The 12,761-nt window shown below is 39.7% G+C and overlaps 1 protein-coding gene and 1 pseudogene across 1 annotated transcript; one reads left to right on the forward strand and one right to left on the reverse strand.

The window, feature by feature from the left end:
- The first annotated feature begins 1,367 nt into the window (after positions 1 to 1,367).
- On the forward strand, positions 1,368 to 2,298 carry LOC148660036 (butyrophilin subfamily 3 member A1-like; annotated as a pseudogene).
- Positions 2,259 to 11,366, reverse strand: LOC148660037 (butyrophilin subfamily 1 member A1-like). Its single transcript, XM_088637741.1, has 10 exons — positions 11,346 to 11,366; positions 8,552 to 8,628; positions 7,245 to 7,583; positions 6,775 to 6,894; positions 6,529 to 6,555; positions 5,988 to 6,023; positions 5,148 to 5,174; positions 4,522 to 4,548; positions 3,743 to 3,769; positions 2,259 to 2,860 (listed from the first exon to the last, which is right to left on the reverse strand). Exons 2-10 carry the CDS (start codon positions 8,619 to 8,621, stop codon positions 2,274 to 2,276), a joined length of 1,260 nt encoding a protein of 419 aa, XP_088493867.1. The 5' UTR covers positions 8,622 to 8,628; positions 11,346 to 11,366; the 3' UTR covers positions 2,259 to 2,273.
- Between the last annotated feature and the right edge of the window lie 1,395 nt (positions 11,367 to 12,761).

Raw genomic sequence — 12,761 nt, forward strand, 5'->3', positions numbered from 1 at the left:
CATTTTGATTTTTAAATATTATGTTAGGTCATACTGTAGTTAAAAAAAAACTTAGAGAAACTAAATGGGTTTACGAGCACAGCCACTGTGATACCTTGAATAACACATCAATCACTTTGATTTTTTTAAAAACCCAAGAAACTTTCCTCCTTTTGATTTGTCCTTTCCAGTTGGTGTTGTACCCGACTCTCCTGTTTCACCTCCTGCAGGTCCTCCAGACTCCCTCTTCTCCAGCAGGGCTGTCTCTTCACAAGCAGGGTCTCTGCTCTTCTGCTCTGTGTCCTTCTCCTCCACTGTGCCTGTTCCTCCTGGTCCAGCTGGGCTTGAGGCTTCAGGATTGTCCTCCAGCGCTGGAGGTGCAGCTGTTTCCTCAGACTGACACTCATTCTTGTACCTGAACGTCAGGCTTTAATAGTCTGCAGTCTGGACTGGGGTTTCAGGAGGAGCCTCACTGCTCTTCCCTTCTTTCTCTTTCTTCTTGTCTTTCTCCTGATGTGTCTGACTTGCGTCTGTTTCTGCTGCTTCAGGACTCTTCTTGTACAGGGCCTCTGTTTGAGCTTTAATCTGAGCCCATGGCTGGTCAGAAGCTGCCTCTCTGTCTACAACAGAGATGGTGAGGGGTTTTCTGCACTGTTTTTCAGTGCTAAAGAAAGGATGGAGCCCCTCAGTGAAGGAGACAGAGAAAGTGTAGATGTGAACTCCACATTGTAAAAGGAGACCTGCTCCCCCTCATAATCCAGATACACCCCCAGTTTCCTGGGCTTCAGGCTCAGGGGGAGAAGAGTGTCGGGGTTTGTAGCAGCATAAAACTTTTCATCACTCAGTCTCAAAGCCCAGAATCCTCTTTCACTGTGAATGATTACTTTCCCAGTCCTCTTAGCAGATTATTTGTGAACTCCTACAATCCTTTGAGTCTTCTCCCCCACCTCCACATTTTCAGAAATGTTATGCATTGAATCTGAAGTTCACACTGAATAAGCACATAACTATGGTATTGTGAAAGATTGTGGAAATTTTTGTTTCTTTTAGGTGGTCCAGAAATGGAGACTGGAAAAGTCTCTTGCATTTTGTACTACATTCTCTTAACCCCTACCTGACTGTGTCAGGAGATGGCAGATCAGTGAGGAAGACAGAGTTAGGATTGGGATTTTATTTCACGCACTAAAAGCCTCTCACTTTGTACAATATTTTCTGCTTGTTTCTCTTCTTGTGTCTCCAATGACAGTGATGCTAGATAAAAACACCGTGAACCCCTATCTGAGTGCATCAGACAATTGTAGATCAGTGAGGTGATTGAGATTAGGAGTTAGGAATTAATTTACCTTAACTGGTTGAGGAGGTGTTTCCATTAAAATTACCTCCTTGTTTCTCTCCTCCTGCCCCCAGTGCCAGTGACCCTGGGTCAGGACACAATGAACCCCTACCTGAGGGTGTCAGAAGATGGCAGATCAGCGAGGTGGACAGAGCAGCGCCAGAATCTCACTGACACCCCAGAGCGGTTTGATAAAGAGCCCTATATCCTGGGCTAGAGGCCAGAGGGGGCTGTGTGGGGGTACTACTGGGAGGTGGATGCTAAGAATAAGAAATACTGGGAGTTGCCAGATATTTAATTTCCAGGAAGGGGTAGCTAAGCTTGAATCCAATGTCTGGCAATTGGGTCCTTAGTCTTTGGGCTGGATCAGAGCTGGAAACTGACTGACCCTGGGACTGCGGTGAAGGTGATGAGCATTACCAGGAGAGTAGGGGTCCATGTGGACTACAGAGAGATGACTCTCCTTCTACAATGCTGTAGATCACTCCAACATTTAAACTTTCAAAGAGAAAATCAACAAGACAGTCAATTCTTCTCCACTGGAAATAAAGACCTGGACCCTCTAATCATATCAGCACCTGGGCTGTCTGACTAGAATTACAGCAATGAAAGGAAAATTAGTACATTTTTCAATTCATGTATTCAGAACTGCATTCCATAACCTTTTTCTCACTGATAAACAACTGAAATCAAATCTAAAATTTCACTGGCCTTACTGTGCACTTACTCGATCAAGTGATAGCAGTGATAATCTTGAATATATTTTAATTCAACCCTATATTCCCTTTACACTTGATCTTGAAACTAATCTCTTTTTAAAACTCTACAGTGGCCTATCTCTAACACTAATTCAGTATTTATGAAGACAAAGTATATGTTATATTTAATATAATTAAATATACTTAAATGTGATTATGCAACAATGACAGATCTTTTGAACATTTGTGGTAAAGAGAAATCTTTAATTGTAATGGTAAAAATGAAATTCCTGACCAATGTTTGTACAGTATGGCTGGTCAGAAGCTGCCTCTCTGTCTACAACAGAGATGGTGAGGGGTTTTCTGCACCATTTTTCAGTGCCAAAGAAAGGATGGAGCCCCTCAGTGAAGGAGTCAGAGAAAGTGTAGATGTGAACTCTGGCTTCCACATTGTAAAAGGAGACCTGCCCCCCCCCATAATCCAAATACACCCCCAGTTTCCTGGGCTTCAGGCTCAGGGGGAGGAGAGTGTCGGGGTTTGTAGTAGCACAAAACTTTTCACCACTCAGTCTCAAAGCCCAGAATCCTCTTTCACTGTGAATGATTACTTTCCCACTCCTCTTAGCAGATCTTTTGGCGACTCCTACACTCCAGTGAGTCTTCTCCCCCACCTCCACCTCCCAGTAGTGTCTCCCTGAGGTGAAGACATTCCTACCCAGGACACAGGGAATTTGCTCAAATCTATTGTCACCAACTGAGGCAGCCTGCTTCTCTCCCAGAGTCACAGTCTTTCCATCTTCAGACACACTGAGGGTGGCCTGTGCTGTTTCAGGATCCAGAGTCACGTCCGCTACAGAGAGGAAGGATAAGCTGAATAAATTCTGCTAGCAAAATACACTTTGTGTTATAGTGCATTACATGGGTGTAGTGGGGTGGATGGGACCGGACTGTAGGTGTGGGGTTGAATCACTAGAGGGCGGCATTGCGACAGTCCCAGGGATACATTCTCGCCAGGAACTGTCTGCATCTGTGGAAACCAGGTCTCTATAAAAGCACTCACTGAGGAGACAGTTTGTATAACCAGAGCCTCACTGTCAGTTTGAAAGATCTCAGGATGAGATCCAATGGGGGGGCATTTGTATAAAATGGTTATGATTGAATGGAAGGTTAGGACTTTTCTTACTTAGTAGCAGCCTCAGTCGTTTCTGTGTTGAGTCACTGATAAGGAAGAAGACAGGTAACGAGAGAGACTGGCTAAATGGAATCGACTGGGTGAGGAGCTTCCACTGCTACAGTATTGTGATGTAGAGTCACACGTGCAGATGGAAGGTCGACTACTAGGGGTTGTAACACTGGGGTGGTTCCCTGGACCAATTAATTTCCCTTCCTAAGCTACTGTCAAAGTGGGATCTGTTACAATGGTTTAGATTAATGTACAAGGTGATTAAATGAGCAGTGCACTTAGTATTGAGTTTGGATGAGACAGCAGTGTACCTACTAGTGGTGCATTTTCATAGACCTTGGTTTAAAATGTTTCAGTCCTGAATGATTTAATTTCAGTTAAATAGCAGCAATCTCTGATACCCTATAACCAATCAATAATCAAAACTTTTAAAGAATGTATTTACTACTTGTTTTACAATTAACTGCATTATGAGTAAGCTATAATGCACAACCCAACAAATAATTGAGCAAGACAAAAAACAAGGTGAATATAAAAAGAAAACGGTACCTTTAAATTCACAAATCCTGTTCCAAACTAGAGACAAAAAAAAATGTTTATTCATAAAACACTCTCAATTTGATGCCATATTGAATAATATGTATCAAGACTTGGCAAGATTTTGTGAGCATATCAGATAAATTCAATGTCGGTGAAAGTATAAAGATGAAACTATTTCTAATGCACTAATAAAGAATGATAGTTCAGTCATTCCTATAGTAGAAATTGGCTGGTTTCTGAAGCTCAATTTATAATGAAAGATTAGTACAGTACAGATATAAGTTATTCTAACAATATTTGTTCACCTAATCAATGCATACTGTTGTTTATGATGTGTCAATCTTAACTTGTCAGGTTGTTACAGATGTTTGATCTCTTGCAGTACAGAGCAGGTGCAGCAGGTACTCCACATGGCTCAGTATCAGGATTAAAACTATAGCTGCAGCATCACAGGTGCTCTGATCTCATAGTGGAAAGCATTACCAAAGGGAAAGCTGTCTGACACCAATTATATACATCACAATACAGCCCTATACGTACGTATTGGGTATTTGTCATTTAAAACAGCTGAGAAATTGTATTATTTTGACCTGTTAGGTAAATCTCAAAACAAAATCAAAACTAAGTGACAATGGCACAGTATCACATTTCATATTGAAGTCAGAATGTGAAGTACTATCAACTTAAAAATTAAATACAGAGTTTTATATTGAAAACATAAATATATTTCTTTGACTTTGACACACCCATAAAGACCAAACAAAAACAAACATGTTAGAAATAGTTACCTGAGTTTGGGATTTGTCTTACAGCATCTGTGAAGGAAAGAAACAAGAAGGCTGTATAAATTAATCTCAAAACATGCAATTCTGTTTAGACTTCCAAGTACCAGAACATGAGCACAAGCACATCCCATTAAACTGCAGAGTTTCCTCTGGGGGTAAAGTGTGAGCTACCTGCTTTACTGCAGAACAGGAAGTGTGTTTGTAGTCAAAAGCAAGGACCCAGCTCTGGAAAGCAGGGGCTTCTGGGTAGGAAGTACAGATGGGTTTGAATTAATCACTGAGAATTATGGGATTTCTGGGGTTGGAGGGACTGATGAGATCAGAGACTGGGTATACTGTCCCTTCAACTCTTTATCTCTCTGATTTTCTTGGACAAATAGAGTTGGGATCCTCTGGGAAGGGCTTTTGTCATCATGTCTCTTTGCAGGAACAATGTTCTGTAAACCTGACTCTTCCTCAGGTCTAGATATGACATTTATATCAACACAACAATTGAAAACAAACTGTGAGCCACCTTCATCTACAGCACAGCTTTATGGAATATCCCTCACCCTTACAGGAGGTCTGGATGTCAGGTGGAAACAATAAACAATTAAAAAAGGAGTTGTTCATGAATATTACATACATACCTAACAGATCTGTCTGATTCCCATGAACTGCAAATAAGAAAAAATATTTCCATGTTTTCATTATTATTTAATGCTTTTGCATAAATATGATAACATCCCCAAAGCCCAGTTCATATTATACAGTATAGTGTGTACATTACAATAGTATAGTTGTTTTGCTAATGTTATTAATGCTAATAACATTCATAAACAATACCACATAATAGAGGTATTTGTTTATTGTATTTCAAGTAATATTTACATGGTAAACTATTTTACCACTAACTCATTAAATTAATATAATCTAAACTATAATTTTTTCAGCTTAATTTAGAAGTTAGAACACTTCTAAATTAGAAGATAATAATTCGAATTAGTTAGAATAATAATTAAGATGTAGTGTAACTAGGATAAGTTATTTATTTGCAAATGGTTGAATATATATATTTAAACATTATCTATCTGCATTTACGTTCCTGAAATGAATGTTCACCAACAGTTCATTACAGGAAGACATTCAAGTAGGTGGCCGCATCAGCATGCGCAGGCAGCAAAGGCACAAGAAAACGTTTATTCCCTGCTGAAAAGAGAAGAGAAGAAAGGCTGTGGAGCCTTCTTCAGTGGGCTCAACATTGTGTTTCTTCTGTTCTCTTTTCAACACGGAATAAAACCCTTACTTGTTCCATTACAGGAAGACTTCCAGACACTGGAAGAGACAGGAGAGGGAACAGCACTGTGTGTCCACACCTGGACAGCAAAAAGACTGTGAGGGGGTCCCCCTTTCACAGAGGTCACTCTACAGCTGTGACCCCCAGGCATGCTCATTCTGCAATACGAAATGTGATCAATAATACAATTTACCTTTTTGGAGGCTGTGCAGTTCTTTTTCCACACGGTCTATAATATTAAGCAAAAATCAAACAATAAGACCGTATTGGTTTTATGTGGCATCGTTTAAAAATTGAACTTTTTCATAAAATGTTATCTAAAATCAGAACAGATGTTAAAACATTTTGCATTACAGCAGTATGAAACGACAGTGAGTGCGACAATTTATACAGTGTGCCTCAGAATACATTTTAACCATGTTTATATCTAGTTTAGCAAAGTTTATATAACAAGTGTAGCAGGACAATGTAGAATATATTTACAGTACGTAGCCCATTAAGCGCAGGGTCATGGGAGGAGCTGGAGCCTATCCCAGCAAGCAATTGGTGCAAGGCATGCACAGACGCAGACACAGACACTAATCTTAACTTAATTTTCTTAGTTATTTTCCAGATTTCTATTTAACAAAAGGCTTTTACCATTCCCACAGTCAAGAGGTCAAAGTCGTTAGTCATTAGTGTGTTTATTCCCATTTGATGGCACTGCATAGAGAAAGCAAACTTTTGAAACTTACCATATTCCCTAAGTTTCCTCTGGGCATCTGAAACAGAGAAAATCTGTTGTGACAAAACTTGAAGCTGTTTCATGAAAATCCTTGAAAAACAGTGGGAACAAACCCTTGACTGAGTGAATGTGCTGTGTTTGCTCCTGCAGGTCGACCTACAACGTACTCTAACTCCAGTCTAGAAGAGTGACCTCAGTCTCCTGGTGATACAGGGCCTGGCAGTACACCAGTACACTGCGTCTGATGATACAGTACCTTGTTTCTTTCTTCGAGCATAAAGAAAAGCAGCCCAGAAGCAGAATAGAGCCAGTACTGCAGGAATCACGATAACAGAGATGTACAGTCTCACAGGATGGCTGCATTCAAACACACGCTCTGCAAAACAGGGGATATAGAGAGTTTTTCTTACAGTTACAGGCTTAGAACTTTGTTTTTGTTCATCAGAATACCATGCATTGAACCAGCAAGTTGAAGTCATATTTGGGATGACTGTGTTCTGTCCTGTGAACAAGGTTCCAAAGAGAGGAGGTCAGTACTGACACGGTGCCTGTCTGCATTACCTTCCCCGTTTCACAGAACACATGGTGTTCAGAAAGGCTTTTACTTAATTAGTGTCTGTCTGCGTCATTGTCTAACTTCTGCTGCACTTCCATAAAGGTGCTATATATTTTCTTATTATTATTATGCTCTTCAGGAAAAAAGAAGAATCCAAGGTCTAAACTCACCTCTGACCAGCAGGTTCAGTGATCGTTCATCAAAATACTGCCCAGGGCTGACGTGACACGTGTAGATTCCTTCATCTGAAGCTGTAATGTCTTTCAGCAACAGGGAAACGTTGCCTTTCTCCAGATCCGGATGGACCAGGCTGACTCTTCCCATATAGACCGATCCTACTGTCTCCTTCCCATTCTTGTGCAGGTAGAGAAAGTCTGTGAAGCTGCCCTTGAACCACCTCACCTCCATGCCTGCAGCACTGGTCTCAGGTTCGAGGTGACAAGGGAGGACAATGCTGCTGCCCTTAATGGCAAGCATGGAGGATGATGGGACCACGACCTTAACCTGCCCTGCAGAGGAAAAGAGCAGGAAGGTGTGTTCATGTTGTACATGTAGAAGTGTCATGTACTGTGGTGTGACTGAATGAGCTGCTGCCCTCAGTCACCTGACCAACTCCAGGAAGACAATCGGTCAGGTGATTGAAAGCAGGAAGCAGAGGTTTTTGGGAAGATACGTTAGTGACGCCAGTTTTGTTTGAGGCCAGTAAGCAGTTTAACTGCTCAGCCATGTTAGTTAGGGACTTCAAGAAGTTCAGGTAGGAGTTCAGAAAAGAACTTAGGATTTTGGTTTGGTTGTTGTGGGTTTAGATTTTCCCCTCACTGTAAATAAAATCACACTATTTTTTTCACTTCCGCTATCACTTAACTGCTAAAAATAGTGTACTGTTTCTCAGACCACAACCTACGTCCACATCCTCCACCAAAACTGATGGGCATACCTCTATGGCTTCACAGTGGACATTGACTTTTTGATTAACACCCATTGTGCATGTGTGTACTTCTGCATTGAGTAGCTATGCAAATGTGTATTAGTGCATACTGTATCCAAATCTGCTCATGTTTGTGAAGTACTTGTGACCTGTGGTTTTGACTGGTGTCATATTCAGGATGTATCACAGTTTGGACCATGTACTTCTGGAATAGGCTACAGATTGCATCAAATCCCATCAGAACTATCCACTGTCAGACAGTCAGTCAGATGGACTAGAGTGCTTGGTTTAGGTTACAAGGCATACTAATTACTTAGAATTCCATGTTATTAAATACTTCTGATAATCTTTATGGGCCATGACGAAGCAGTAGCAAACAGCTGTATCTAATTGTTACAGTAAATTAAAAACCCCATCACCCTATATCTCTCATTTCTTTTCTTACATGTGTTTTCTTCACTGTCTCCTTCTGATGTTGCCTTAACTCTGTATTTGTAACTCATCCTGGGTTCAAGTGAACTCAGTGGCACAGAGCTGTCCCACACTTACCTGTCTCAAGTGCATGTGAGAGGGAAAGCAGAAAAAGCAGTTCAGCACAAAACCAGAGGAAGTTCCCCATCTTGCACCTGACAAAGAAGATACAGTTGTTCTCTTTATCTTTGACTCCAATAGCTGGACAAACTACTGCTGTTCTCAGTCTGTCACAGAATAAAATAGACTCAGTAGCCTATTCTTTATCTGAAGAGACAAGGCCAAGATTTCACAAATTTCACACTTTCAAATACTTAAGAAAAAAAATTAAACATTAACACAGTGAATAGCAGGCTCTTGTGACCTGAGCTCTTGTGCCCTGGGTTTGACTCTGGGCTAGGCATTCTCTCCCTGTGGTAGCCTGTAGTTTAAACTCTGTGTTTTCAAATAACCCCAGAAATATGTTAATGTGAGTACAGTTTAATAAATGCGATTGACTTGGCCTTCAATATTATATGTATTATATAAAAATACACATTAGAAAAACAGTTAATAGGAATATTATTGTATACTAATGAAATAAATCAAATGATGACAGAAATAAACATTATTTAAACAACTGTCATATGAAGTAATATCAAAACAAATATAAAGCTGAAATAAGGCAAGATGTGTACAGTATTTTTAATTATTATTATTAGTATTATTATACAATGATAATGTGTCTCAAAATAAAAACATTTGATTATAATTGTTTTTTTCCACATACAGGTATATATTATAATAGAGCATCTGTAACGTTTTCAATTTCATGTTAAACAAAAAGCAAAAATAGCAAATTATGAATAAAAAAGGAAAATGCTCTAAATAGTATTAAAATCAAACAAATACTGTACTTCACGTTAGAAGGGAAATTAAGTCATACCAGACGCAGGTACATTTCTTTTGAGAGGCTACTCCTTATTCCTGGAATTGTGCTCCGGGACAAAACTATTAATATTTCAATGAAGTACCCCTGTACCCATCGAGAAAAAGTGAAGTTTTTGTGCAGTGTTTTTTAGTACTGCGGCAAAGCTCTCGGAACTCTAATAGAGAATACCGCAAATGAATAAGGTGAGAGTAATTTGAGAGGGTCTTCTGTTTTATTCTGGAATTGTGCCCCAGGACAAAACTATTATTCGACAAAATACACCTTTATCTATCATGAAAAAAGTGAAATTACAGTATTTTACGAAAGTGGTTTTAAGTACTGGGCAAAGCCTTGGGAACTTTAAAAGTCTATACTCAACAAGGTTTTCATTGCTTTTCCTTAGACCTGTTATTTTTTCACAATACGCGAATTTGGCTTTACGCACCTCCCTTACCCCCGCGTAAATTGTGAGTCGACTGTACTCAGCGCATACTGTACATATTCATCGGGTTCTGACATCTGAAATGTTTACAGTTCTTAAACGTCTTGAAACTAGCACGCTTCATTACCAACTTAAGATATCGATAGATAGATACTTTATTGATCTATCAATAAAGGAAATTGCAGTGCAACAGCAGCTTAACACACACAACACAGCCACAGTGTAACGAATTATATACTAATAGTACAATACATACAATACAATACAAGAGTTACTCACAGTCCGGACACACAAGAGGAAACTAGAACAGAACAGTACACAGAAAATCGTATCACACGTATGAATATAAATATAGATGTAACCATAGATATAAATATAAATATAAATATCATAGATATAAATATCAACCTTTTTATGAGCAAACGAAGCCGAATTAATCGACTAAGTTCAGCTAAGGCTTTAATTAAGCAAATGATTCAGCTGGAACAGGAGCCAGCAGGTGTGGGGATCTGTATGAAGTTTACTGGATATTTTCGGTTTGGGGTCGAAGGTGGCAGAGGTGTTGAAAACTGGAGCGGTCCTCCATGGAGCGACATTATTCATGACATAACTTTTGAAGACCGAAAGCGAAAAAAAAAACAGATATACTGTAACTTGTTAAGTGTTTTTACAAACAGCGTCACATTTTAAATAAGTTGGCGAAGACTGGATTCTTACTTTGGTTTACCATCGGATCCTAAAAAATCCATAAAGATGTGAGAAATCACTGAATATCAGACGCGTCTCACGGTTTATAAAAATGGGTTTTTAAACTCGACAATAGTGAGCGCTCGGGGCTGAGAGGTGTTGACTGACAAACCTCAGGGAATTATAGAGCTTCGTAAAATTCGTGTTACTTACAAATCACTGTCCTATAAGATACACCATGTCATGTTAAAATTAGTATTTTAATAAACAGATACGGGTGTGAAAGTCTGAGTCGGGTTGTGGACACAGATCCCGCACACTGCCCAGTAGTACAAACGTGTAGAAATATATGTCACTCAGGATAAATTGTATTAGCCAATTTTAATTAGTATTTTGATTAAAAATAACAATAAGCGTAAGGAAACTTAGCAATTAGTTCTTGAGTATAGCAATGATAACCACCAGAAAGACCGTTCGCACTCATTCTCTCATTCTTAAACAGAATGTCTTGGCAAGTCACAGAACTACTTTATATCAATCGTGAAACACTTTCGATGCTTTTCGAAATATCAACTAAACTTGTGATGCATCGATAATCCAGGTAACGAAGAAGTCCACTTTTTTTTTCCCCCAAAACCCCGATCTTGATCATAAAGGTGGCCTGGCAGATTGGTGCTACAGTACGCCGGCACCGTGTGTATCCAGAGCCACCCACTAGCTTGCAAAACCTACCTTTTCAACAACAAGAATGCCAGGAGACAACAAACGATGCAGGATATAAGACGGAAAGAGAATAAGATAACTGTTTTATAGAAAACAAAGCTCTTACGTACTCGAAAGCTTTGTCTTTATGTAAAATGGAGACGCCTAAATGCACTTTCACTTTCGTATCTTAATTCCTGCCACTCATGTGTCGGGAATTTTCTTTTCAGAGCAAACAAATGGTGAATTAAGGAAGCGGTGAATCGTTTGAATGGACCGTGGCAGTTCTCCATTCTCATTGATAAAAAGTGTAGTGCATGCTAGCTACTGTAAATCAGATTTTTTATACTGTTTATAACTCCATCAACTAAAACAAAATATTTAGATATTTGTCAAGATCAGGCTTCAGGAAAAAAAAAACGAATTTTAATTAATAGTAAAGGAATACTGTTGTATAAGCGATTTGATTGTTGTACATTATCGACTGAGCACATGTATAATAACATTGAATTCTTACACTTATATAGTATATACTGTAGCTCTTTTCTGGACACTCCACTCAAAGTGCTTTACAGGTAATGGGGACTCCCCTCCACCACCACCAGTGTGTAGCCCCACACCAGCTCTCAGTGGAGTGGAGAGCAGACTGATGAAGCTAGTTCATAGTGTAGATGGGGATTATTAGGAAGCCATGATTTGTAAAGCCCAAGGGAAAATTCTTTGAACAACAGATTTCTGGGTGTTTACAGTGTAGCATCATTAACATTGTAGTTTTACAGACACAAGAATGTCTATTAAACTATTTGTGTTTTGTTAATAAAACCTTTGGTTACTGCCAAATACAGCTGCCCCTAGTTGGCACTCTTGCTCTCTCTCTGAGGAGTGTGTTGTGCTCAGTTGGTCTGTGTGAGGCTAAGCAGATGGTTCAAGTGTTCACTCTTTCAGCCAGCTTTGAAAACCTGTTGCTTGAGTATTTCTCATTCTTGAGAGGCACAACTTGGATTCTGCTCCAAAAATAGAGTACACAGACCACACATGTGTACCTGAACACAGGAATGAGAGCTCAGTGAGTCCTAAGAGGCACTGCCTTCTTGGTCTTTTCAACCTGAAGCCTAAGCCCTCATTAGTTCACACCATGATTCACTTCTGTAGACCCTTTTACCCCTGAAAGAGAACATACAGGAGCCTGAGAGGGATTGGAGCTGTAGTGTTTAACACTAACATTAGAGGTTGATGTTGTTGAGAATATATTGTCCTGTGTCCTAGTTTTTGTGATTTTGTTGTCCCTTGGGCTGAAACCTTCAATTTGTTTAGGAGTTTGAGTACATGAAACAAATCCTTTCACAATAATTAATGATAATTACTTACACTTATACTGTATTAGCGCTTTTCTGAACACTCAAAGCACTGTACAGGTCATGGGGAATCCCACTACCACCACCAGTGTGCAGCTCCACCTGGATGATGCTCCAGTACTCTCCCCACACACCAGCTCTCAGTGGGGAGGAGAGCAGAGTGATGAAGCCAGTTCAGAGAGGGGGATTATT

This window comes from Lepisosteus platostomus, chromosome 6 (genome assembly GCF_059453375.1).
Source record: "Lepisosteus platostomus isolate fLepPlt1 chromosome 6, fLepPlt1.hap1, whole genome shotgun sequence".
In the NCBI taxonomy this organism is placed as follows: Eukaryota; Metazoa; Chordata; class Actinopteri; order Semionotiformes; family Lepisosteidae; genus Lepisosteus; species Lepisosteus platostomus.